The 27,571-nt window shown below is 36.1% G+C and overlaps 1 protein-coding gene across 1 annotated transcript in view; it reads right to left on the minus strand.

Moving 5' to 3' along the window:
• ADGRV1 (adhesion G protein-coupled receptor V1) overlaps nucleotides 1-27,571 on the minus strand; it is a 260,321-nt gene that overhangs the window by 67,377 nt on the left and 165,373 nt on the right. The window contains exons 85-86 of the mRNA XM_062599728.1: nucleotides 20,545-20,661; nucleotides 14,487-14,665 (exon numbers count right to left, since the gene is read on the minus strand). Coding sequence (XP_062455712.1) covers nucleotides 14,487-14,665; nucleotides 20,545-20,661 — 296 coding nt within the window. The remainder of the gene's footprint in view (nucleotides 1-14,486; nucleotides 14,666-20,544; nucleotides 20,662-27,571) is intronic.

Raw genomic sequence — 27,571 nt, forward strand, 5'->3', positions numbered from 1 at the left:
GAGTAAGTCGAATACTGGAAGACAATCACTGGAGTGGTATCATGACTCAGGAAGATAGAATATGTCACTTTTCATGATTAAATGCTTTAAAAATCTTCATACAGACATACTGAGAGAGGACCTTTGCTCCAGCTAGGATGATTTTTCTACAGGACTGAGCAGGGAAGAACAATTTCATGTTGGTCAGCACAAATTACAGCAGCCTCAGGGTACTCTAAATTGTACTTGGCAGGCCAGAGAGGTTATTCAAGCAGGGGAGGGCAACTGAAAGGTAGAACTGAAGGGCTTCATATTATTATGACTCCAATATGTAAGGGTTTCTTTAACAAGAAGATCCACTCAGGAAACAGACTTTTTTGTCTGGTCTGCAACAACAGAGTAGCTCAAAATAACCAGCACAAAGTTATCTGATTATATTTGCATCACATAACTCCAATAAATGGCCTTACACTGGGGTGAAAGTAGCACAAGTTTATACTTGAGTCAAAGGCCATTGGCTGGAGCTTTCAAAGCGGCCTGACAGAGTTCACATCCCGCTGCCATTGCCTTTACAGGATGTGATTGCTCAACTCTCTTAAATTCTTTGGAAAATCCCTGCCACACTTTTGAAAGATCTGCAAACAAACTGTATGATTAACCCATGGTGGCCAAATTACATGCACTGTATCAAATCATAAACTGAATTCAAATTCTCTTAAACTGAACCTGCAGTATAGCATTACAAACTAACTTGATTTTTCATTTTATTAGAAAGAGCCTTGAAAATAAATCCATTACACACTGGAAACTTCTAACTAGACAATTTAGGACAATTAAGTGATATTCAAAGATGCATATGCTCACATTATAAATATTTTCCATGTTTCTTTTCATAAAACATGTAGCCAGCTGTGAGAATTGGTCCTAAACCCAAGCATTACGTCCTGACTCTATGGAAATTAAAGGGAACATGCTGATTACAGAAGTGACCACAAGTTCACTCCTCTGACTCTATTAAAAAAAAAAAAAAAAAAAAAAAAAGACACTCTTCTGGAAGTACATTTTACACAAAAATTCTAACATTAGTAGATTCCAATCTCAAAGAACAATCTGTTAGGAATAAAGCATGTGTGAAATCTAAGATGACAGACATAACAGTTTTAAATATTATGTTTCTTTCTGCATGATGAGTATGTATCTGAAGCTCTTTAAATAATGTCAGTTCTTGTTGTCTCTAGTTCTGAAAAAAAACTACTTGTTTAATTTACAAAGTGAATTTTCTAAAAAGAAGCAGACTTTCTACCTAATAAGGTAAGCCATTTAGGAAAGCTAAGGACATTTCAGGTAAAACAAACTAAAAATGTAACAAAGCTCACTAGCATTTCTAAAGTTTTCTTTTTTTTCTAACTTCAGAAATACAGCATCTGTTGAACTTCCATAAACTCATGTCAATGTTTGTACTGGTAAGTGAAGAATACAAATAAATAAATGTTCTTGCTGATAAGTGGACTACAGATATTTTTTTCCTCTTTTTTTAAAAACCTTGATAGTTCCCACCTCCAAACGATGCAGCCAGAGAATTTCCAGCTCTTTAACGCTCAGCTGTCAACAAAGGCTTTTGCAGTATGCAGAGAGTTTTGTTTGTTTGGGGTTTGCAGGGAGTTTCTTCTGCTTTATAAACAGATGCATCGCTCTCGGTACAGCGAGCATCAGACAGCATGCGGAACGGAAACCCGCAACGCGTTACGGTGGAGGAAGTACCAGTGCGAACACTTGCAGATAGCCTGTGACCGCATTTGAAAGCGCAGCGTTGCGAGCCTGACCCTAGTGCCCCTTATCAGAAGCGCTGCATCTGGCTTCCCCAGGCGGGGAGCAGGAAGCGCCGGCGGGGCCGAACTTCCCTCCGGGCTGCTCGGGCCGGGCGCTGTGGCGGAGCGAATGCCCAGAGCGTGGCGCAGTGTGGGGCGCTCAGCGGGCAGCAGAGGCCGCACCGGGCACAGACAGCTCCGAGTTTGCAGAGCAGGAGTCGGGGCAGCTCTTCGGAGCCCCGTGCAGCACCAGGACGTCTTTAACAGCGCTCATGTCCACTGCTGCTGCCATTTTTGTTAGTACACAGTAGGGTGACAAACTGCTATTTGCTAAAGCCTGAATGTGTGTAATGGCTATGACAGCAGATTAATAAAATGGTTCATAAGCTGGTGCCGGCCTTCTGCAGAAGCACCCTTTTGCCTTGGCCGCCAGCTCCAGCTGTGCACGGCTCCCACCAGATGTGGCACAAGGACTTGCCCCGGGAGCCCCTGCAAGCACTGAACCTCTGCCCCAAATCCCCTGTCTTGGTGTGCCAAGTTCATTTTATACATTTGTGTAACTGCTTCTTGCAAGAAATCTCATTCCCTGTACGTTGTAAAAGATGTTTGTAGACCCAAGGCCACGAAGCTCCACTAGCTGGTTCACAGGTTATTCTACATTTAGATATGGTCTTTATACATAAAGCAACAGCAACAACTACATGAATGCAAACATAACTTCTGATGTCAAAATTAAAAAGATTACTGGTTCAATTTATGCTTGTTACCCAAGAGAGTGGGGAGAAAAGCAAGAACTGAAGCCAGAGAAAAAACACTTTTCATCTATAATTTCAGCAGAACAGTTGATAGAAGTTGTACAGAGACGTATGGAGTTACTAGGGCCAGGAGGAAGGGGAGAAGGTCGGTGCTTGCCCTGTAGTTGCAATTCAAGGATTGCACCATGCTGCTACCTTTGTTTTTGTTTAATCATCGTCCTCAGAAGCGAGTTCAGCCAATATCTGTACCACACGGATGCAGGATTTTCTGTGGAATGATCCTACTCCAGAATACCCAGAAATTATGGGTCAAAGCAGACAAATCTCAAATGAACCAAAAAAGTTGCCCCAAAGAGTCCAGTGCAGCTGCGAAACATGTAACTCGCTTACACAACTACACTTGGAAGCTTCTGTAATCAAACACTACTGTCCAAAGCGTAACACAGTTAGTTTTACCTCCTTTGACTAACTGTTGTACTTGGCTTCTGGCATCATCATCAAATCATAATGTTGAGAAAATGAACAACTTAAAGGATGTAATACTGCCCATACTATTGTTGTCTACATTGTTAGAATGAATTAAAATGCAAGCTGTGCTGTATTTGATAAATTTACATCAGTTTATAATTCATGTAGATTAGTTCAGAGACAGGCCCATACATTTTATTTCATATGCAGTTCAACATGAGAAAATTAACTCTTTTGCTGAAGTTTGAAAGGAAACACAAAATAACAGTTTTTCCTGATTATGGGTGCTAACATGACAGTCAGCCATTCAGTGTTACTTAATTTTCTTCTAATTTCTTTCCTTATGCAGAAAAAGAAATGAGGGGAAGAGGAAAAGGAGGAGGAAGAAAATAAGAAGAAAATGTGCTTATATGAGTCTGGCTAAGAAATTTCAACTCGGAAAGCAGTGGATCTTATAGTTTCTAGAAATTAAGCCAACACTTGCTCTTTTATTTTTACATTTGGCCAGATTGTTCCAATTGTCCTTTGTAAATCAATGGGATTTTCTGCTAGAAATTAAAGTGTGATTTGGCCCAGTCACCTGTATTCATATGTAAAAATTCATTACTTTATAGATAGCACAATATTCATTAGTGGAGGAACTCACTGAATAACTACCAGCCATAGAAAACAGTGGGAAAATCCAGTCCACTCTGAACAAGGAATCAAGAAGCCCCAAAATGCTGTTTTGAAATATTAAAGAACAGGATCTTTCGAAGACTCAGCCTGAGTCAGTGGCTGCAACAACAGCCTCGTCAATATGCCAGGCCTATCACATAATAAAGCGAAAAGTAATTTTCACCTTTTACTGTATCTGCTGTTACTGTATAGTTAAAACAGATGAGGAAAAGGTGAAAAATAATATCCCTAAGAAACACTTTTCTATAATGAGAACCCAGATTGTCATCTGTTGTGGTTTTAGTCCTTGGCCCACCGTGTTTCAGTCATCTCATTATACCATCTTCTACAAATTCCTCTGAAAATTTTTATACCTAATATTTTTTTCTTTTTCTCTCTGTGAAAGTAGAAGCACCAAATATCAAACGAGAATATGTGATGTGTTCAATATGCAAATAAAACACTTGTGATTCTGTCTTGGTAAACTTGGATATTACACCCAACAGCAAGGACATACTGAGATAAAATGGTTCGTAGGTGGTTGAGGTTTGTCCAAAGAACAAGACTGTAAAAGGACCAGGGCACTTGTAGCCCTGGGCGTTTGATCAGAAAAAAAGCTGGTAGAAACTTGGTTGACATTTTTTAGAGTACTGTTATTTTAAAAGTGTATAAGGAGTTACATGACCGATTTCAATTAATTATCCTGCTCCTCTTTATATCTAAAGCTTCTTCCTCATGCATATCACTCATTATCAACAGTTTTGAAACCATAAGCTATAATTATGGTTATTTTCCTGACTTTTTACTATTTTTTTATTTGTTACAGTGCCTCATATTCAAAAAAATGTTTTCCTGATACTAGTTATTATGGCAAACACAGTTTTTCCTAATTTGAGTACTTTTTCCATCTGTTCTTTAAACCAAGGATTTTAATATAAGTCTAGTTGAAAAAGGAGATTTTTCCATATGCAAACTGTCAAACATAAATCAGGCTCATGTTCACAGTCTGCAAAAAGAAAGGAATAACAGACTGTCAAGCCACAGTGGTTTTCTCTCTTCAAAATAGTATTTAGTATGGACATTTTTGTCATCTGCATGTTTTATCTCACCTATTAAGTTCTCAGCATGTACTACAGCCCCTTCTATTGCAACCTCTGTATTAGAGTGATTCTGTCTAAGCCATGTCGACAATTACATTTAGTACTGCTAATACAAACCAAACCGCTGTGTTCTTTTTTTTTCTTTCCACATGTACCTTAGCAGAGATACATTTTTTAATTACAGATGCTGTTGCATAGCACAAACAGAGTTTCCTTTCCTAAAGTACAGCTGACTGCACTGCTAAGTATCCTCTACGTCCAGGTACTTCATGTAAGTAAAGTATGAGCACAAAACTGACCTATTGCAGAACAATGACATGATAAAGTTCAAGAAACAAATAATTCTTGTTACTCTTTTCAGGAAGATAAAATACAAGAGGTTGGATATATTTACTTCTTAAAAATGACATCAGTGTGAGTAAAGTGCTCCAAGGGTGTTGCTGGTATTTATCTCAATAGCATTCCCTGTTATAGTTCAGCACATCAGATGATGGCTTTTTTAAAAGGTTGGACAAAGGATAAACCAAGAACAAAACCTGTATAGTAGCAGTAGGTTGCATTCTGCTAATTAAAGATCATACAGTATGAGGGCCTATATTGTTCATTTCTTACACAACCTGAAGGGAAATATGCAACCTTAAAAAGCTGTTACTAGCGAGGATACAAGGCTTTATCCTGCAACTGTTTTGTGTGTTACTCTCCTCATAGTACCGCACAGGCTTCAGAGAAGTCTTTTGGAGTTTTGCTTGGGTACAAAAATCCCCTCAACTGGAGCTGTTGGGGAGGATGAAGGGTCAGGCCCAACATCATGCAACTTTCACCTTTAACAACCTATCACTGCAATGTTTTAAAACTATCTAACTTGACTTGTCAGAATCTAACTGCAGCTGGGAATTTTATCTTCAGAAATAATACATATTTTTCTTTATTCTCACTTTTTAAAATTCTATCACTATAATCTTCTAGAATTTCACCTTCTTTATTTTAATGCTTTAAAAGCACAGCACAGCAATTTATGTCTCTTTCTGATACACTAAAAATTTACTTAACATTAGTAGTAAATATTTGCAAAGATATAAAAAGAACTGCATCCTCCCAACCAGTTTCCTTCATTGAAAACCTATGTTGGTAATGAGAGTTTTTATTTTTATTTTTTTTTAAAAAAGGTAATTAAAGCCATCATATTTAGTAGTGATATATTTTTATATAATCCTTAGCAGTGGGTAGCACACTAGGCAGCTTCATTGCAAATAACTGAGGAGTTTAAAAAATAAAACACATGCACAAAATACAAAAGAACAAATCTTGCGATCTTTTAACTGATGCTCTAAGACAGCAAAGCAAGGTAATTTGCCTAGTAATATATTTTTGGGGTGTCTATATTGTAGTGCAATGCAGAGATAGCCCACCTAGCTCTAGTTCATCAGAAACATTTCTCCTACAATAACTCAGAGCTCAGCATGGGCTAATTTACCCTGCTGAGAAGGGCAAAACAATGAATGATGAGAAATGAGCCAGTGAAAAACACAGCCTTTTCTTCCTACTGTTTCAGCTGAGTAGTTCATGCAGCATATGGCTTCACATCCAGATGCTTAAGTGTCATTCTCTGGTCAACTCTAGCAACAGCTGTTTGAAAAAGCTTCTAATTCCTACGTGCTTTAATAGAAAACTGAATAGAAAGGAAGTGATAACAGAAGTGGTTGGGATAACAGGAAGCAGGAGCAGGCAGGGGAGAGAGAGGACCATGCACGCAGACATCTCCAACTCAGTGCACAATATAAAGCAAGGGATAGGGATTAGGGGCTGGGAATTCCACATCCATTCACTATACAAACCGTACACCTTTTTCACTTAGCACTACTGGCAGCTCAATTTAAATTGCTGAATTCTTTTCCTCATTAATATCTTTGTTGTTCCTGCATGTAAAAAGTCTGATATTTTAAACATTTTATTCTTAAAAATCAGGACTAAATCCAGTACTTTTGAAGTAGTATGGGAAGAGGAGGCACAAGACAAAAAGACTTAATACAAATACTTGGCCAGAAATTAGCTCACTCAAGCTAAAAAAAAAAAAAATCATTTTACTGGGAGTGGCACTAGTCTTTGGGATTAAGAAATCAGGGTTCCATTTTAGGGAATAGCTAGTAAGCTGGGAATCTGAGCCCAGAAAGCGTGCTGGAAATGAAATGGTGATGCAACTTGGTGAGACTCAAAGAAGCTTCCAGTATTTTGGCTGCCTAGGTTAAATGTCAGTGCACCAGCTACCAGGTGATCAGTTAGAGAGAAAGCATGACTGCATCTATAACTAATACTTAAGCCTTACCGAGTCCTCCTTCTAAGCACTGGCAGTAAATAAATATTTAGAAGTTGCAAGGGCTGTAGCCTTTGAAATAAAACTTCCTGAAGAGTAGTGGCGAGAAAGGTGCTTCAATAAAATTTTGAGAAATCTTGAATGGGCCTTACCATTCGAACTTCAGTCTTGGCAAGATTTTAAAGTATTTCTCACCACTTGAACATTTATGACCTTTCTATAACATTATACACACGCATAATTATTTGCAGGGTAAGTTTATGATTCCTCTAAGCCTTCTGTTTCCTTACCACACTCAGAAATGATGCCAAATACTGTCCATCCTGCTATCTCTGCTAGCTTTGGTGCTTCACCACATGAGAACACCTTTGGAAGTGAACACTATCTGTACTTTTGTGCACTGTTGAGCTCTTAGCAAACCGTTAAGACAAACTAATAGTTAAGACTAGTATCCCAGAACTTTAGTTGTCTCTAGGCTTCTATTTTATCACTAGTTTGGGTTACCATTCAACAGGGCATGACTTGCTCAAAGAAACCTAACATTCAGGGAGCAGCTGCAGGGCTTCTTTTGTCTGAAATTCAGCTCTGACTCCTCATGTGAGCATACACAAGGTGCCCTTGACCCATTGCTGCTGAAGGATACATAGACCTGGTGCTGAAACCCATTTTAGTTTAGTTTAAAGTTTCTTTTCCAAATAATGACAATGTTGGCTATGGCTCCTAGACACTAATACGTGCTCTATACCATGCCCATGTGTTGGACCTTGATTCAGAGAAACAGCAACGTGAGTAACTCTCAGTCATAGAAAAAAGATCATTTCCAGCTTTCTGTAATCTTGTAGTCTCCTGCCCCCTGTATGTGGGTGTGTAGTCATAGAGCCAATGATTTAGCTGCAAAAAATTCTGCCTTGAGCTAGACTACAATATAGAAGATAGAAGGAAGGGGATTTTTAAAGGAATCTTGCTGGATAACCTTTTCTCATTTTTTGTCATTCATATCATCATGGCAGATGATATAATACAAAAAAAAGATATATTTGTGAAAACATCTAGCTTTGCCTTTTTCTGATCTAAGAGGTATCATTTCGCTATCACTGAAACCAAATACAAGTGTATTTCTATAATTTTAAAGTACTGTAAAGAACCTTTTCTTTGTACTCAATTTGTATGTTATAGAGGATTTTAAAGAGGAAAATGAATGAATTGCGTGAAACTTTCTGATGTACAGGGAAAACTGTTCTTCCCTTGGACAAGTAAATGATCCTGCTAAAGAACAGACACTTCCAGCAACTGAAGGAATTAGCAGAGGGAAAGAGCTCTTAGAAGTGCCAGGAGCAACAGTCCAGGCTCAAAAATGCATGAAAAGGAACGGACTAGAAAAAACTATACAGAGTTTACTTCAATTCAGAAAGCTACTGATGTGACCAAAACTGTGCTTGAAAACTATGACCAACCTTTTTGTAAGGACACAGTGAGTAGGGAGAGATTTGATTATGAACTTTTACATTTGTCTTCTGTCACATCTCATCACTTGAAGAGTGCCTGTTTTAGATTATACACTAATAAAAAGAGGCCTTTGGTTTTCTTTGGAAAGTTCAGTTCAAGAAAAAAGTCTAGTCAAGAGTCAAAGCTTAAAGTTCCAATGCAATTCCATACAAAAGTACTTTTTCTTAAGTTTCTAAAAAATATTCTAATGGTACTATAGGTAAGATTTTTCAAATCTGTCCAAATGAGTTGTAAGTCCAAGTTCCACTAAGCTGTGATTCTGGCCAGTTTGAGTGGTACATTTTCTTATTTTTTAGCATCTATCATACCTCTGGCCAAATTGGGCAGTCTCTCAGATACAATTGCAGTTAATTTTGCATAATTAAACCTTTAAACTCACGTTTATGAATAAAAAATGAATGATAATTAAATTCTTCTGACCTCTGATCTCATAAACAGATGTGTTAGGGCAAAACCCTATAAAATGGGTGGGGTTCCAAAAGACTTCAAAGGATTTTGAAATTTTTACTTGTATGAAAGTGTGAACAATGAATTGTTTGGAGTTACACAGATTAAAAAGTCACTTTATTAGCAAGGAAGCCCATTTTTGGAAGTTCTTTTGCTTGCTTCTTCATTTTGTAAATTTAAGAGAGTTAAAAGATGACATGAAACTTTGTTTCACAATAATTTAATAAATATTTCCAAACTTATTACATAAGAATTATTAAATTGTTGCCAGTCCTAAGTCATTCAGTAGTTTGAGGTTTTATACCTGTACCTATAGTGGTTTTCAAAAGAACCATTTGCAGCTCTGTGCTGTAAGCCCTCTAAAAATATATACTGAGCAAATTTGTCTCACTTCCTTTCTCAGCGTAACCACTGATGAGATTGGGATAAAACTGCTGGGAGCAAGATATTATGCAATTTTTCTCTTTCATTTCTTCATCTCCCTACTGCATTTTCTGTCTCTCTTTGCCCATGTCTACAGTTTCATATTGCTTCAAAATGTTTTACACTATATCACATGAATTGTGTCTTTGTACTTTTAAGAGACCTGATAGAAATATAAACGCTCAGTTTATACATAACTGCTAAGATTAAATTCACTTTGAGAACTTTTAGCTAAAAGCTTTTTAGAAATGAGGCTGTGATTGGCTAGCTGTATATACCAGGATACCAGTTCTCTGATTTCCGAAATCAGAGAACTACAATGAGATTTGGAATTTGGCTTTAAGCTGAATTCCGGTCTGTCTATGAACTCGTCTACATACGGGGAGGAAGGAAATGGCTCCTCGGGGAGAAAGGTGTGGATCTAGCATACACCTAGGTACAGATTCCTAGGGGCAAATAAGCATGGGGGGGAACAGTTTGAGCTCACCTTTGCTTTGAAGTTGTTCTTTTTTAAAATTTCTAGAGCCAAGGGATAGATAGAGGAGGAGTTTACAGTGATTTTACCAGGGAAGGTGTGACCACTGCTACAGTTTATCTACATAAGCTTCAGAGAACGTAGGTAGCTGACAGGTAAAATGATACAAAGCAATGTAACGTTTTATTATTTCATCTGCTCATAAAACTTTACTTAGGAAATAAAAAAATTTTGTTGATTCATATTTTTCTTACTGCTATTCAGTAAGAAAAATTCTTCTAAAAATGCGAGGAAGTGGAAAGTGATAAAGGGGGGTAAGGCTACTAAAAATTCTTATATAGAAACATAAATAACTGAGGGTTTGTTTTTAATCTTTAAGGAGGCAATCAAGTGGAAAATGAGGAAAAAATATAATAAGTAGAAGAGAAAAGTTAACTTGGGTCTTGAGTTCCCTGCTTATGTCATAACATAAAGTCATGAGGACATTCAGTGGAATAAGAAGTGTCAAAAGGAAATATTTTTTAAACAATGTGTCCTTGGAAAATATTTTTGAATTTGTTCTGATCTCTGTCTAAGAGGGATTGGAAAATTACCTGTACAATATAAAACCCCAGAAATATAGAAGGATAACATCCTTTTTAAAAGTGGTATTAAACCATCTAGTTCACAGCTTAACTCAAATTTTAACTTGTGGACTGCTGAAAGGAGCTGATACTTTTCTCTCAATAATCTGCCTCTTATCACCAAAGAACATTAATGCCTCTGCCATCATGGCAATTCTTAAGCAAGCATAAACTTTCTAGTTTATGTGACTAGAGACCAGGATAGACAGTATGCTTGAAAGTATACATTATAGATTTAATTAAAATGCCATTGCAAACATTGACGTAATAATACCTTTACCACAACTTAAAAAGCAAAAAACAGGATAGATGGTAAACACATAACCAAGCCCCTTCTCCCTCCTTTAACTTGCACTGGAAAAAGTAAAAAACGGCACACTGAGAATGTCTGTACTTTTAAGTTAAGCCAATGGTTATCGCACACAAAAATTATACATAGATGCAGCATATAGACATTTGTAGTACTAATTTGTTTTTCTTTTTTAAAAGAAGATCTGAGAAACAATATATATTTTAAAGAGGGATTGGAGCCTTAGTAAAGCGATGATCTCAGAAATCCATAGAACCTTCCCATCTCTCTTTACAAATATCCAGAAAAAATCCACTACTCAAACTCATCCTAGGTAAATGACCATCTCACTCCAGAATTTTCTTTTTTTCCCTCCTTTGAGTCAAATCAATATTCTTTTCATCAGCAACTCTTCCGAACCTATTCAAGTAGCCTTTCATCAAACATCCTCTTCACATTTTTCTTAACCAGCTCTTATAATTTTCCCTCTATTTCTGGAAAAATTTTCTTGCAACTCCCTAATCCTGTGTTCAAATACAGAAGATACCACATTTATTTATCCTGCTACCTCTGTAGGCATGCAAGTATCCTCTTTGATCCACAGGAAAACAGCAGAAGTTGTACTTGGAACACCGTACTGCTGATAGGCCATATACTGCATCTGAATCAGCACTGAGAATCTAAAGAATCTTAATTTCAAATTATATCAGAATTATTAGGCACTTATACAACTGTATAATAATTATATCTGTGATACTAATCTGTGTCCTGCCCTGTAGCATCAGTCAACTCCAATAGGACTCCGGCAACTGTATTCCTAACACTGAGGTGGTGCTACGCTTTTCTTCAAAGCACTAAGTGAGCAATACCAATTACTCCGCAAGTGGAACACAGTAGAAGCACCACACCGACAGCTCTGCGACTCCCCGCACAGGAATGGGAAAAGGAAGAGGGTGGGCAAAAATAGTAGGCTCTATGTGCCAGAAGTGTGTGAAGGAGGTCTTAGCATTCATAGTGCTTTGCACTGCAGACTCCAGTCTGGGGTCAAAATTTTTAAATCCTAATGAAATGATAATAGCTGAGCAATGGGAAATTCATGAAGGGAAAAATAAAAGAGCCCTCTCTGCAGTTAATTCTTCAATACATCATTGAGCTCCTGTCCAAAAACGTCATGCTACTTGGTGGCATCATGATACAGAAAATTTGGAATTGTTCAGAAGAGATTCAGTGTAATTCCAGAGTGTCCTGTTCATGTCATGCATAAATTCAGATAATTATGAAAAATCACCTATCTGTATACTACCTGATGCCATCACAGCAAAGTTTCAGTTTTATACTGTAGTATGTTGTGCGAGTTATAGGGTATCATACAAAATATATGTACGTTTGTGTGTAAAATATGTCCTATCTGAAGGGAGACCCTTCCAGCCTTCTTATGAAGCATAAAATCCAAAACACAGCTTAAATTCTTTTTGCTCAGTACAAGCATAAAATGAGGTTCTCTCAGCTTGATCATTTTGTTGGCTATTAACATAGCCCATGGCATTCTGGTTAGAAACAAAACAGTTGTTCAGCCACCACAATAATGGAAAAGTGAATTTCCTGAAGGAGTAATCACTTAGGAGAAAGTTAAGATACAAGCTTTACTGCTTTTATTACTTTAACCAGTCTTCCAACTTCACATGAAACAAGCACTTTAGTAGCAAGCCATTGTTCTCCAACTGTATTCCTGAGGCTGTTCTAAAGTTACCATGCAATTACCTTGGCTTTGGAAAACTGTTGTTTTTTTTCCCCCACTACTACACTCTGTTTTAGAGAAAATAATCTAAGTGATGCACTCTTCTACCTCATGGCTTTCAAAGTCCTCTTCTGTATACTTAAGAGCAACTTTTAAAATACTCAATTTAACATTGAACACAGACACTATTTTAGAAAATCTTTGCAGCTATCTCCTTACAGAGTTCACAATGGCTGAATCGGAATGAGCTGCACAGCTTGGGATGATTTCTAGCTAAGAAAGCTGTTGTCCAGCTTTTTGGTAAGATGCTGGAAAAGAGTTTTATTTAATTTGGGCAAATGAGCTGGAATAAGTAATTTTTTTCTACTTGACAATTTTATCAGGCCTTAGAGATTTCTCCATGATTTTGAAAAAATGATGCATCTTTATCAGTGAAATAGTTTTTCACTGCATAATGATGCCATCAGTCTGCTGTCTAATTTCAGTGAGAAGTCCTGATTATGCTACAAACAATTCTTGTGTGCACTATGCAGGGGAACATTTTACTATAAAGGGAAGCGCAACGCTCCTTGTTTGCCATATTCTCTGAAGGAATATGGCAGGAAGTACGACAAGGAAGTTATATGACACAGTACAGAGACAGGTAGCACCCTCAACTGAGCCTGAATATTAGAAACTGCTCACTATTGTGGGCTCTTCTGAGCTAAGAGAGGGTAGCAGTAAACCATGGCTAACATGGCTAGACAGTTTCCATGACCCAGTCTAGTTCTTTTATATTTAAATCAGGTATCTTTGTTTATCATGCACTGTACCTTATATACATCCTAAGTGCATACAAATATACATGCATAAATATGTACACATATATATGTGCATGTAATATTTTTAAGTGCATGCACATATGCGTATACACACACGCATACAAACACAGGCAGCAAATTCCAGTATTTACTTCTCACAGTAATTCCCTTTGTACGGCAAAAAATATTTTGAATTTTGCTGGGTTGTTTTGGAATGAAGAGCATACTGTATCTTTCTCTTCTATAGAACACAGATGTTCTTCTGTTTTAGGTCTACTCTGCAACACCCTCATAAAAAGGTTTCATAAAGAATTAGTACATCCTCATATTACTTCAAAAAGAAGCTGTGTGTTTGCTCTTCACTGCACAGAAGCATGTAATTGTGACACAGAGTGAATAAGCATAATATCCTCATCTCGTAGAATAACTATGGTCATAGATTAACTTTGCTGGAAAGGGGGCCAGGGAAAAGGTGATAGGGGTGGACAACAAAAATATTTATCTATGTATCATTTCACTTAAATGCCTCAAGTTATATGAAGATGTACTGTTTTAATTCGGACAGTTTTACTGAGGTTAAATATAGCTTTGCGAGAGCAGTATTAATTATTTGTATTATAGCCATGCTCAAACTGAGGACAGGGTTTAGAATATTATGTATTCAATACTTCAAGAAGTGTATTCGACATAACATTGTTTAGTAGAGAATATTCTTAATAATTTAATGGGGAGGGTTAACATATAAATGGAGAAGGAAAAAAAAAACATTCCTTTACCCCCTTTTGTAGTAGTAGCCATTTGTAGCCTTGAATTGCAGAGTCTTGGAAATGAATGCAGAATTCACCCACAACACAGACATGCCTTAACTGGCTACCACAACGCTTAGCCCAAGATGGAACTGAAGAGAAACTGCAGGGGATATACTGCAGTTGCATGAAAAGTACTACATTGCCTATTGATAACATACCTCATTTCCACTAATCCAGGAATCTATCTGGCTCTTACTGCATTTGGACATATACATATCCCCTTGTCTACAGTGAAGCAAATTAAAAAAAACATAGAAAGTATAATAACTAGCTCATGCTTTTTCAAAAGAAAACTTACAGATCATTGTGGACAAGGCCATAAATCTGTGTTGTGCTCTGATGATAGATTCCTCTCAGGATAATTAAAAGCAGGATCACTACAAAAGCTGGAAGCCCCCAACTCAAAAGGAAGTAAAGTAGGTAGCGCCGCTCCGTGTGTTCATCATTCATCACCAGGACGTACCAGAAATTAACAGCCTAAAGAATAAAGCAGAATATTAATCAGTAGACTTAGTCAACGATTAACAGTTCCAAAAAACAAATCACTCGGAAAGTCATAATATGGCATATTCTGTCTCAACATATGCACATATATAACAATTTATCAAAATAAATACTTTGTTCTCATTCCCATAAATAAACAAAAGAGACTTATAATAAAAGTATATAATAAAAGTAGTATGCTTCTTTATATAATTGTTATTCTTTGAAGTAGGCTATCAGAGGTAGAAACATCCTATTTAGTACAATACACTCTATTTTTGCACTGCAAAAATTGTTTTCTTCTTGGATTTCCACACTTTCACACAAAAGAAAGACATAGAATTATGTTCTGCTCATTATCAAACAACATAAGTGGGAACTTAAAAACCATATATGACTCAAAATAAACAAGTGGGATAGTAGAAATCTCTTGAAAAAACTGTTAGTATGAGCAAGGAAATCCTTCTAACAGAACAAAATATTTGCAGAGTTTTGCTCAATATTTGCATTTTTTTAAGTTAATAGTGGAAACATTTTTAACACTTAAGACTGTTATACATATTTCCACACATTATTACTTTCTAATAAATGTTTAAACCATCCATAATTAGAATATATTTTGCAAAATATTTCTTCACTTCAAACCTGTTATAGTAACTACAGCTCTGCATGTTATATAATTATTTTCAACCTTTTATGTGGGAAGAATAAAGGATCAATTTCATCTTTTTCTGTCCAAAGGGCATAAAATTAAACGTGTGCCTCTAGGCTCCTCAGACAGTCATTGGAGAGAGACAGGCACCTTCAGGTACCCAGTGATCCTTACCCAATAATACTTATACAATATATCTCTCTGTTGACTACATAGGAATTTCACATAAGGCTGATTTATATGGTTAACTTGTAGCTATTCATCGTTAGGATAGGTGAATCCCATACATCGTGCCAAGACTGTAAAGTGATTATTTGTGTTTGTGAAATTTTCTGAGTTCCCATAGCCAACAGTTTGTCTTCCTGTTTATTTAGGCAAACTGAATTTTTACAACCAAATGCTTAATTAGTGTTTCATGGACTGCCTATGTAAGTCTCATCCATCAAGCATTAGTACAGTTTTTTTTCTGTGATTCATATACCATGAATATACAATACTTTCTATCATGAATCATAAACTACATTACACATAACTTTTCTATAAAAATTATTAGTTTAATAGGCATTTTAAGTGCTCCTCTATAGAATGACATTTTATGTGCATGTCCAGTGTATATAATTATACTAATGTAACAATTGTTATAGCATTTGTCATTCCCATTTGGTGATGGGTGTGTGTGAACAAAGGCAAGCTTAACTTCCATTGAAGGAATACAGGAAAATCCTAATGTGTAAATTGCATGTGTAACTTGAAAGAACACAGGAAAAATTATTAACTCCATGTTACAGGAATTAAAATATTAAATATTAATATTAAATATTTAATATTAAATAGTTGAAAAATATTTTTTAAATTTGTAGATTTTTTTCAAATACATTTTCTTACTTACTGCCTGATCTATTATAATAGTCTTTTCTCTCTTACTTTATATGTTGTACTGAAAACTTATTCAAGATTCTGATTGTCACTTTATGCCAATAAAAATTCCCCGATCTCAAGCAAAAAACAGGCATAGAGAAATCTTCAAATTACATAGCCTTGTAATCTTGACTAGGCTGTGCTTCACTGTGAACGTTTCCAGACAGCAAATCCTTGAACTGATTTGTGCCATTACACTCAGGGATTGTTGGTTCTACTAATTCCGACCATCTGATCACCATTGTTTTCTGTCATACAACAGAGACTGTTTTCTAAGAGATGTTACTGTATGTCCTTGCCTTACATTTCTTTAGTCACTTTTACCTATATCTCCTGATGTATCATAAAAGAACACCTGCAAAGATTTAAGGGAGTTTATTTAGTTCTCCATTTCATTTGCAGTGACATTTCTATATTGATAATTGTAAGTGCTTGTCTTCAGCAGCATTTTGATGATCCAAAATTAAATCAATGAAATACAAACAATGGAGCCAATTTTAGCAAATCCTTTCCTGTTGCCGTGCTGCGATAACCAGTTCTACAGAAGAATAAAATGTACAGTCCATTTCTTAGCTCTTCAGGTAGAAGAACAAATGTACAAGTTCTGATTGTTCTGATGTGGAATACAAAACAATTATTAATTCAACTAAAATTTTAATGAGACAAAGCTAAACTCTCACACTTTCCTTTTGGAATGAAACAATCAATTGAAGCTACCTTCCTCAAAGTGGGATGCTTTATTTATTTATTTATCTTTCTTAAGCAGTAACTATGGATGTCAGGTAAAGATCAGCTGCAAAAAGCTTTAACTAAAGTCTTTCCCAGTTCAGCAGGAAAGCATCTATTTCTCTTCATCCTGCTTTTTAGGAATGGGCAGGGCATTCGTTTTCAGAATTGTTGCATGCTTTCATGTAACTAGTTTTTGGATGCTGTGAAGCACTCCATAAATCATGCTTAAAAATAAGCATTACACTTACTGTAAGATAAGTACTTCTCTTACAAGTCTGAAAGTGAATTTACAGAAAATCTTAAGGTGCCAGTAAACCCACGAGGGAGATTCAGGTATGGGTAACAGCAAGCTCATGACAGTCACTCTGTTTTGCTTATTGCATTAACGCTTTCTCTGCTGATTTACTTCAATGGCTCAAATAAATACAAACTGCATACAGCCTATCTTCTCCCACAATTCTTCTCTATGTTAAAATTGACAATTAAACAGGTTTGGTTTTTTTTTTTTCAATTTACTTATACTTGGTTATCTTACTACAGATTGGTGGAAAGATAATAGATTATGGAAAGACATCCTTAGAGTATGTTTTTAAGATAAAAATATAGACTGCTTTTGAAAATTACAGGCTCATGCTGTGAGGTAGCAGTGGGTGAGGACATTTCTAAGAATGAAAACTTCTGAATTTCAGACATGAGTACAATGAAAATATCCTAGGCTAAGTTCACTCTGTGGGCATAAGGATGACTAATTTGCACCTTTATCTTTAAAAAAGGGGTAGTGATATTAACACTTTGCATTTTATATAAATTCCCCATAAAAGCCAAAAAATAAGACAAAACAATGAGACAAGAACAATATAGACAAGTAAGTGGCAACAACGATCTGATGTGCCCTTCATTCTGCCTCTGCAAACAGAGTAAGTCTCTGAGGTCCTCTCCATTCCTGCATTTCAGTAACTATGTGGGTAGTATAAACAGTGATAGAGAACATAAGCCTACGAAAACAAGAAGCTAAAACTAGAAAAAGAGTTAGAGTGCCAGGCTATGGATTTTGTTGTAACCATTAATAAAATGTAGTAAAACACTAAGTGTAAGCACTAGAGCTAGCAATATCTGGCTATAAACTACAGAAGATGTACACATTAAGACAAAAAGGTAAGGAAGTTGCCCTGAAATCTAGGAAGGGAAAATCTGAACTACAAAGTTGAACCGTGTAGCTCTAACTGTACAGGTAATTGGTTTCACCTGAAGACATTTGTTGACTGGAAATGTTGTCCAGGCACAATTTGAGTATCCTAACTTAAATTGCACACCTCTCACACCTGATCATGACATCCATCCACTTCTGTGTGCAATGATCAAGGCTGGCATTAGCAGATAGGTATAAAATCAGTAAATGATCAAACATATGCACTACTCTATATACAATTTGCACTTAAGAATCACAGAATGGTAAGGTTAGAAGGGACCTCTGGAGATCATCTAGTCTAGCCCTTAGCATAGCCCGTATGGGGACTGAACCCACAACCCTGGCATTAGCAGCACCATGCTCTAACCAACTGAGCTAAACCTGCCCCCAAACAGTGTAGTGGGAGATAAAAATTCAAGACTCTCTCAGTCAAGGGGAGTAGAGACTAGCACTGAGGGCTGCTTTCATCTACATTTCAGATTTTTTTCTTTCTTTCTTGAGTTCTTCTATCTTCAGAAGTTTGTCACAGCTCAAGACCTGTCCCTAGACAAAGAGACATTCCCCTTCACATTGAGTTTTTCTCCTGGCTATTCTTGATAGTGCATCACTCAGCAGGTTATCAAGGATTCCTCTCTTAAGCACCTTTATCATCTCTGAATTAAATAAAGAGCATTCATGACTAATTCAAGGATGAAGCTTACTATGAATTTTATAATTCACAGAATATTTTAAAAAATGACTAAAAAGGATGCAATTTGATGTAATTATTCATGCTTCCCAAAATATTACATTTATTTATTTATTACATATTGCAAATATGTAATAAATTTGTGAAAGAAAAAAATCACACCTTGGCTATGAAGAAAACAGTGAAATAGGAATAAATGACTAACTCTCATCTGGGGCAAAGACATTACATGAATCCACTGTAATATATGTGATATTTCATATACTGATGGTCTGAAATAGTGATTTGGAATTACAAAAGAGTAAAAATTACAGGTGACAAAATGATTTGGGATACTCAATCTAAGAAAAAGTTACAAGCTAGCTATATGAAAGGGAAATATGGCAGACAAAGTTCCATATTGACAAAATAGAAAGTGATGTCCACTATAGAGAATATTTATTCTTGCTAACTGCATAAACTGAGGAAAAAAACATAACAAAAACAATATTAGACCTCATTAGAACCAGATCAGTTTAAATCTCTGTTCAGTATGGAGCAAAAAATAAACAAATAAAGGGCAATACTCTGTTTTCAGGAACAGATGCAACAGCAGTGTTAAGTGATGAAGTCACACAGTTGTGACTGTATCACAATGCATACAACATATCCAATGGGATCTAAAATACTCTGTTAGGCTGTTAAGGTTCTCAGCTCTTGGGATTTTGCTCTGTTTAAACTAATTGCCTGAGACAATCCCTGGAAAATGCCAAAGATCATGCAGATGTCACTAGGACTGAAAGTTGTGTTTAGATATAGTCTAATTTGACATTCTTGATTTGGTCTGACAACCTGCATATTAGAAGGTTTGTATGGTAATGAAATAAAAGTCTGTAGCTGCATATAAAATGCTGCATGCTATAAAAGTGCTATAGACAAATGCCATTACTCAAATATATGCCAAAAGTTAGGCATTAGACAGTGCTAAATACAGATTTCCAGAAGTGGAAATGATAATGTATTTTCTAAATGAATTTATAGCTTGTAGTTTTGACTAGTTTTCAATTGATACTTTTCCATGTCAAATTTGATCATGGTCTTCCACTGTGTTTTTTTTTTTTTTTTTTTTTTTTAGAATCATGTTTAGTATCACTATTGTATAGCGTGTCAAAATCCTGGAACTATTTGTGAATGCATATGCTCCTTATTTTAACGCAAACTTTTGGCCTTATATTTTCCCTTATCTACATTTTTAAGGCATGTTTGTCATATTTCGCAAGTCAATAGACTAAAATGCTACCAACTCCAAAAATGTCAGTGTAGTTTATACTTGCATTTCACCTTTAAGAGATTGTTCCAAAGACCATATAAGTGATGCTTAAAAAAGCTATTAACTCTAATAAAAACAGTTCTTCAGTGTTTCAAGAAAGTAATTTCTATAGGATAACTTTCAAAGTGAGATGTGGAAATTCTTACATACACTTGTAATGGATAGTAGTGGAAAAAGTCTTTATAGAGTTTGAACATTTACTGCTGGATCTGGACATACCAGCTTAATAAAGAACATCTAATGTCCCCTTCCCCTCTCCCCCACCCCCCACTACCATGAGATTTCAAACCCACATATACTAAGAAACACTAGAAACACAACATAAGTATCAGTTACTTCTAAAGAGATTTTGGGGAAGAAGTGAAAAAAAAAAGATTAGAAGACTAACCTGAATAAGCATCCAGCTGAACTGGCAGAGGTAAAGGTAATGGGTAACAGATGCAAGGGCAGAGCAGCTTTCCTCTGAGAGATGTTGGCTTATGTAAGCTGAGGCCAGAAATGAAATCTACAGGAGAAAAAAAAAAATACATACACGCATATTGGAATCAAACAAACTTAATAATAATAAGAAAAATGAATTATCTTCAGTTTAGAAGAAAAATAAACACTAAATTACAGTTCCAGAAATTAAGGAGAGATACTTTGGAAAAACATTTTTAATATTCACCCTAAAAAGGTGACTCTTGAACATTGTCAACTGTGAGACTAGCTTTAAATTTCTTGCAGACAATCTGGTATGTATCAGGTTCATGTCTGAAAAAACTATAAAGAGACTACATTTTTATTGTTTAATATTGTCCAATGGACTATTTGCCATGCAATTTCAGACGTTAGTTCTGGAACAGAGGGTGAAGACTTTCCTTCATAAAATACAAAGACACGTCACCTTCTCATTTTTGTAGGGTCAGAAGTTTTGTCAAGAGGTATTAAAAATAATTCACCGATACCATCATACTGGTGTGTTGTGTAAGTATTTTAAGAGATTATTTCATTATTTGCCGGCAAATTCTAATTGTGCTAATATTCTGTTTATAATTTTTGCATTATTGTCTACGTTTTCATATGGACATAGCACTTTCCACGTTTTCTTGCACACTGTCATATTCACTCAGATGACTTTCTTGACTAGTCTTCTATAAGCACTCATGTTGTTGACTGGACATGCAACCCTCAAATCTCCTCTGATTCATATCCATACAAATGCAATTATTCTTACATTACATCAATGTGAAAGAATAACCAGGTTTACAGTTTTCCAGCTTCTGAATGGAGAGCATTCAAGAATGCAGATCTATTCAAGCTGCAATATTGAGGTAATTTTAATTTTTAGACTGTCCAGTAGGTGCAACACACCTATACTTGGGTTTAACTGTCTCACTGAAAGCTTTTATAATATATCTTGCATATCTTATCATCACATCTGTACACATCACATCTCAGAATGTCACATGAGAAACTGGTAAGTCTTATCACCTGCCCTGCCAATCCCTTAGAAAAAGAAACACCCCAAAACAAGCAAACAAACTAGAGAGACATTTAATTTCTTCCAAACTGTCAGACCTAACAGTATTATACTCCATCACGTAAGATTGTACCACTGGATAAAAAGGAGTAAGTATTTCTTTAGTTGCCTAAGAGTACGGCAGGATTTCATACTCACTAGAGATACAAGTTACGTTCCACAGGCATGCTAAAGATCAAAGGACTGTGTCTTGGCCTGATCAGTAGCCAGTTTATCGTCTAAGAAATAGAGGTACCTCACTACTGACGCTGACTGCACTAAAATCCACTAGATAGTTCCTGTATAACAGAGGTATTATTGGTTTACTCTGTATTAAAATAGACATGGGAAAAAAAAGCGAAACCCACATTTAAAATTAAAATACATCTCAGAAAGTTTCGGCTCAATCTTCTGTGCCTTTCTTTACTGAGGAAATAGTTCTACAAGCAGACTTTATTAAAGAATTAATGTCTTCACATAAAGAAAGGCTCAATTTACCTACTAAATGCCTGCAACAATTGATTTTTCCTTTCCTTCACAAGGAATACTGCTTCTTTGAGCAACAACCTACTGACTTTTTAGTAATAACAGTTTATGGACTGTGCAGGCTGTTTCAAAACTAAGTTATTTAATGCATCTTTTGGGGAGGTAGAATGCGGTGCGGAAGGAGGTTAAAGTATACCAAGTGTTTTGCCATATCCCTGGACATGACATGAGCTATCCAATACCATACATGTATTTGTGTTATAAATACAAAGTCTCCATTCTATGAAAAAAAATGTTTATGAAGAAGGGCTCTGTATATTGATAGATAAATACTACAACAAATAGGTCTCTCTCACATGGACAATATTATCTAATACTGAAACAGAACAAATAACAAAGAACAGCTGGACAACAACTGGACTAAGAACACTTATGAGGTGTCACTTCATTGCCAAAAGGGGAAAATAAAAGAGCACTTCTAGTGCTTTCTGGGGACTTCCTGAGTGTTCTGCTGGGAACTGGAATCTAACCATGGCAACAGAACCACTCAGTTATTAAAAGGTTAATAAACAGCTTAATATAGACTGCTATTTGCCAACTGCTGACAAGGCTGAAACAAATGTTATTGTCTGGAGTGAGTTTAAACATAAATGAAATATGTGTGCAATAGCTGCCTTCCATTAGGGATAAACACGAGAAATGTTTACATAAACAACTCCGCTGCACCAGCTAGCTCAGACAGCACCAACAGCACTTTTTAAAAACTTGGAACAAATGCCTGCAGTTAGAGCGAGCACAATACGAGACACACGCAGGCTGAGAGGGCTGACTGCCTCTCGCTCTCCGAAGGCCTCTGTGTATGTCAGAGACAGGTTGACAGACTGGGGACAGAGACAACGAAGGGAGGCAAAGACAAGAAGGGATACAAAGACCGAGCAAGTCCTGGGAACGTGTTTCTGGCACCTTCTGGGCTGAATGTTGGCTTGAAAGGGTTTTGCAGCTCTAACCAAAGAAACTATCATTTCCAGTCTCTTCTAGAGTTTCAAAAAAAAAAATTTTTAATATGTTTTGTATATAAGAAAAAAATCATCAAAGATATCTAGCTCTGTCAACAGATTTCTAACGAAAACAATATGAAGGTTCCAAATCTTTGCTAAACATACAAGTCCTAAATAGTAGATGCATATCTTCTGTGGATACTGATGCTTGTTGAAGAAATAAAACAACTAAAAGGCTGAAGTAATCACTCAGCTAAAAAATTACTGTAAAGTGGCATTATAGTGTTCAAGGGGAAAAAAAAGTATTTTTCATATCATTTTTATCTTGCACCCTGGAGAGAAGATATGAGCGCTCTACTGAGAATTGGATTATAACCCAAAAACCAAATGGTAGACAATATTATGAAATTTTTGGAATGAAGATCATACTTTAACTATGCTGTTCCATCAAATACTGGCAGCATTAGAACTCACAGTTTATCATGCAATACACTACAATTTAGTGGAAGCACAAGCAGTGCAGGCCACTAAATAAACCCTTCTCCCATGATCTCTGAGGCAGTTAAAAAAATATACATGGAACACATTCCACATAAATTGCCCCTTAGGCCTGACCACCCCATGTCTTATGTTCTTTGCTTAGTTTTTAATTGCAATGCACAACCTGTGTAATAAGGCAAAGATGTAACATACATTGCAATAAATATCTTGAAAGATTTTTCTCTCTTGGAGCATTAAAGAAAAACCCCAAACCCAACAACACACACAACCCACCTATAGCGTGTGTTCCTCTTGATTCCAATAGCTCAAGAGCTCTGTTTATAGAGATCATATGATTTTATAACGTTCCTTAGCAAACAATTTTTTGTAACTTGCCATTTGGTTCTATGCAGAGACCATACACATAATGCTTCTTCCTGCTACTTGTCAGGGTGATCAGTCCTAACCTGAAATGATTTAATCAAGGGATAACAAGTGGCTCAAGTCACTCAAGTAATAGGCTGGTAATTTTGTTAACCTGTATGTGATATTTCCGTGCAACAGTGATTGCAGATCACTCAGAAGGTTCTTGATAAAATGAACAAATAAAGGTTAAAAATCAAAAGATGATAAATCAATGCACTTCTGTTAAAGTGAAAAGAAATATCATTCATGGGGTTCCTATCTGACAGTCATTTACTCAGCAGCTGAACTGATCAGTTAATTAACCAGAATATCATAATTCCTTTATAAGGCTAAGACATTTACCTAGCAGTCATGTACAATCACATTAGAACCTGGGCATTCAACCTACGTCAACACTAAACTATAAATGAGTAAGAGAGGATTTATAAATCTGTACCTCTCTGTATGAAGAAGAATATTTTTGAACCACTGTCTCCAAACAGTAGACTGTTGTCAGAACCTCACTCCTCTTCTACTTAGAAACCTTCTTCTGGTTTTCAGCCTAAACTTATTCATGGTCAATTTACATCTATTTGTTCTTCTGTTCGAAGCCTCTCCCGTTAAGCAGCTTTTCTTCCTCCCTGGGGCTTAGCACTATCATGAATTCACAGAAAGCAGTATATTCTCCCTCAGACTTCATTTTTCAAGGCTAAATAAGCCAATAATTGCACAGTACAGCATCCATAGGAGATGCCCGAGCTTGGCTGGGCAGCGAAAGCAGCCTGGTTCTGCAAATACAGCCTTCAGTCTGCATCCGTTTGCCTTGTTTCTCAAAGTAATCCTATGTACTGCACTGTGAAATTTATCCTCTCATGTATTCTCCCTTTATGAAAGTCTTTTCAGATTCCATACCAATTTTTTAGTCCTTTTCTATGCCAGTTTAACTTTGATTCTGTCTTTATTGAAAACAGAATGTTCAGAGGGTATTCAGAGCAGGATGAAGAGGAGCTGCAGATGTCTCAGAAGGTTCTCACCTAACAGCTGGTATGTCCTTATTTCCCACGAAAGCACCTTCTCTGATATGTGATAAGTGATAATAGCATGGTTACTACATAATACACCTGTATTTTCTTCCCATTTCCAACTGATTACTTCCCTCCAGAGAGGAAAAACTTCTGCTATTAACCTACAAATTATGACTTTTCACTTTTGAACCAGCAAATATTACCCTATTTCATGCTTCAATCTTCAAAACTATTCACATCTTTCTACATGCTATCACAATTGCTATCCTGATACGCCTTTATAGTGACAGTGTTTCTCCATTTTATGCCATTGGCATATTTTGCCAGGGCACATTGTGTTCTCTTCCAATACTGGTCCTTTAGGATCAGTGAAATACCTGTCTTCATTCAACATTCTCGTATATCTGTCTTTTTCCATTAGTCTTTCTCTTCCCTTGCTTAAGTTCTTGGACTAGTACTCCTCTATTATTATTTTCTAATTATGTGACATATCAATTATTTTACTGCATTTATCTTATCAAAGAAAACTACTGGGTTAGTCTGACATGGTCTAAGCATAAACACATGGGAGACCTTATTCTCTTCTTCATTTATCTCTATGTCTTTTGATTCATTTTTTTTCCCCTAAACTCTCATGCTACTAAGACCAAATTCAGAGCAGGATGAAGAGGAGCCGCAGATGTCTCAGAAGGTTCTCACCTAACAGCTGGTATGTCCTTATTTCCCACGAAAGCACCTTTTCTGATATGTGATATGTGATAATAGCATGGGCCTACAGTTGCAAAAGATTACTTTCCCTTTTTAATGTACTATTTTTCAGTCACACAGTACAACTCTGAATTGATGGATTTGGTAAAAGACACTTTCTGCTAGACCTGCAAGGTCTCATACCAGCATTTTCAAATTTAGGATCGGGGGCCCTTTTATTCCTATGTATGAATGTACCAATCCCGTGGGTGCTGCTTCCTCCTCAGTAGTGGTAACTTTCATTCCATACTATTAATTCTATTAACCATCCTGCCTTTATCCTAATACCAATGTTCAACATCATTGTCTTCTCTGAAAATGTGAAGTTTTAATTTTATTAATTTGGAGCCTTACTTAATTTATTTCATTTTCCTGTCTCATTGCATAGTTTTAACAGAAATTTTACATTATTTTCTCTTCATTTACGTAACTAAAAACCTTTTCCTGAAAATTCCATACCAGAAAATTACACTATTCTCATGTAATGTGACCATCCAAATGTACGTGACATATTCATTGATGCCAAGTATAGATGATGCCAGGGAATCAGTCAGCTTTCTAATGCTAAAGGAATTCACTGAAATCTTATGAAGTCAGAGCTGGTAGAGCAAAAGTTTGCCTTGTTACAGAGAAAATAATAATTCCACTTAGACCTAAGTGAGAGCTGCATTCAAGTATTATATAAAAGAGGAAAGGGAAAAACATGAAGACTGCAGCAACTCCGTATCAGTCTGGTAAACAACAGCTGAGTGAGAAGCAAGTTGGCTGAAACTTAAATAAAGAGCAAATATGTAAGAATAATAAATAACTGGAATACAAAGTAGCACTATTTACAACTTGTCTCATGTTGAAGTGCTGCTAGATGATAGACTTTAAGATGAGACTACAGCATGCAATACTTTGAAACAGACCTTATCTCTACTCTGAACCATAAGAGTAAAGACTTTCAAGTCTGTCCCACTGACCAGAATGGACTGAGCCGGTTTTTAGACATGTATGTATAAAAGTCACATATTATGTGTACTGTCATATACTACTTCATCACTGTATGATCAAATCCATGAATGCACACTGGGAAAAATTATCTATGAATAAAGTCGTGTCTTCGAAGAAACCTTGATATTTATGAACTGCTATAGACATCTTATTATTTGCAGTATTTCTAAGTATACTAAAAACTACAAATATTGTATTTTTTAAGGAAAAAATTAAAGATAAAGGAACTATAAATATTTGCAGTCATGCTCACTATAACAGGACAATGCACATTTTTATGAATTCTACTGAAGAAACAGCCTTGAATGTTTGTTTCTCTTCATTCAAAATTTCAATAGTGATGAAGGCCAGTGTTTCCAAATAGAAAACCAAAATGTCAGCACTTTATATTACTTCTGGAATCAAGCCTACCTTACAGCTTCCACCAATTGTTTTGAGCTTGTTTGGAAAATACTGTATTAAAACCATTACTATTATGGTGTATTTACCTCCCTTCAGAACTGTCTCACAGGAGTGCAGTTAACTTCCTGAATTTGCAATACCACAATGAAAGAATATTCCTTTATTTTTACATTTTAAAGACAAACTTGTTTTTATGGCAAATCTTATCATGTAATCTAGTCTCAGTCAGAGAATATACAATACCTAATAGGTTTTCTGTTAGAATCTATAAATAAATAGATTTACCGTGGGCCTGCCAATCTGAAACTATTAATCTTAAGATTCTCTCCTGTATTTTCAGCCTAACACTGCAATAAATACTGGGGAAAAAAATCT

The sequence above is a fragment of the Rhea pennata genome, chromosome Z (assembly GCF_028389875.1).
Source record: "Rhea pennata isolate bPtePen1 chromosome Z, bPtePen1.pri, whole genome shotgun sequence".
Lineage (NCBI taxonomy): Eukaryota > Metazoa > Chordata > Aves > Rheiformes > Rheidae > Rhea > Rhea pennata.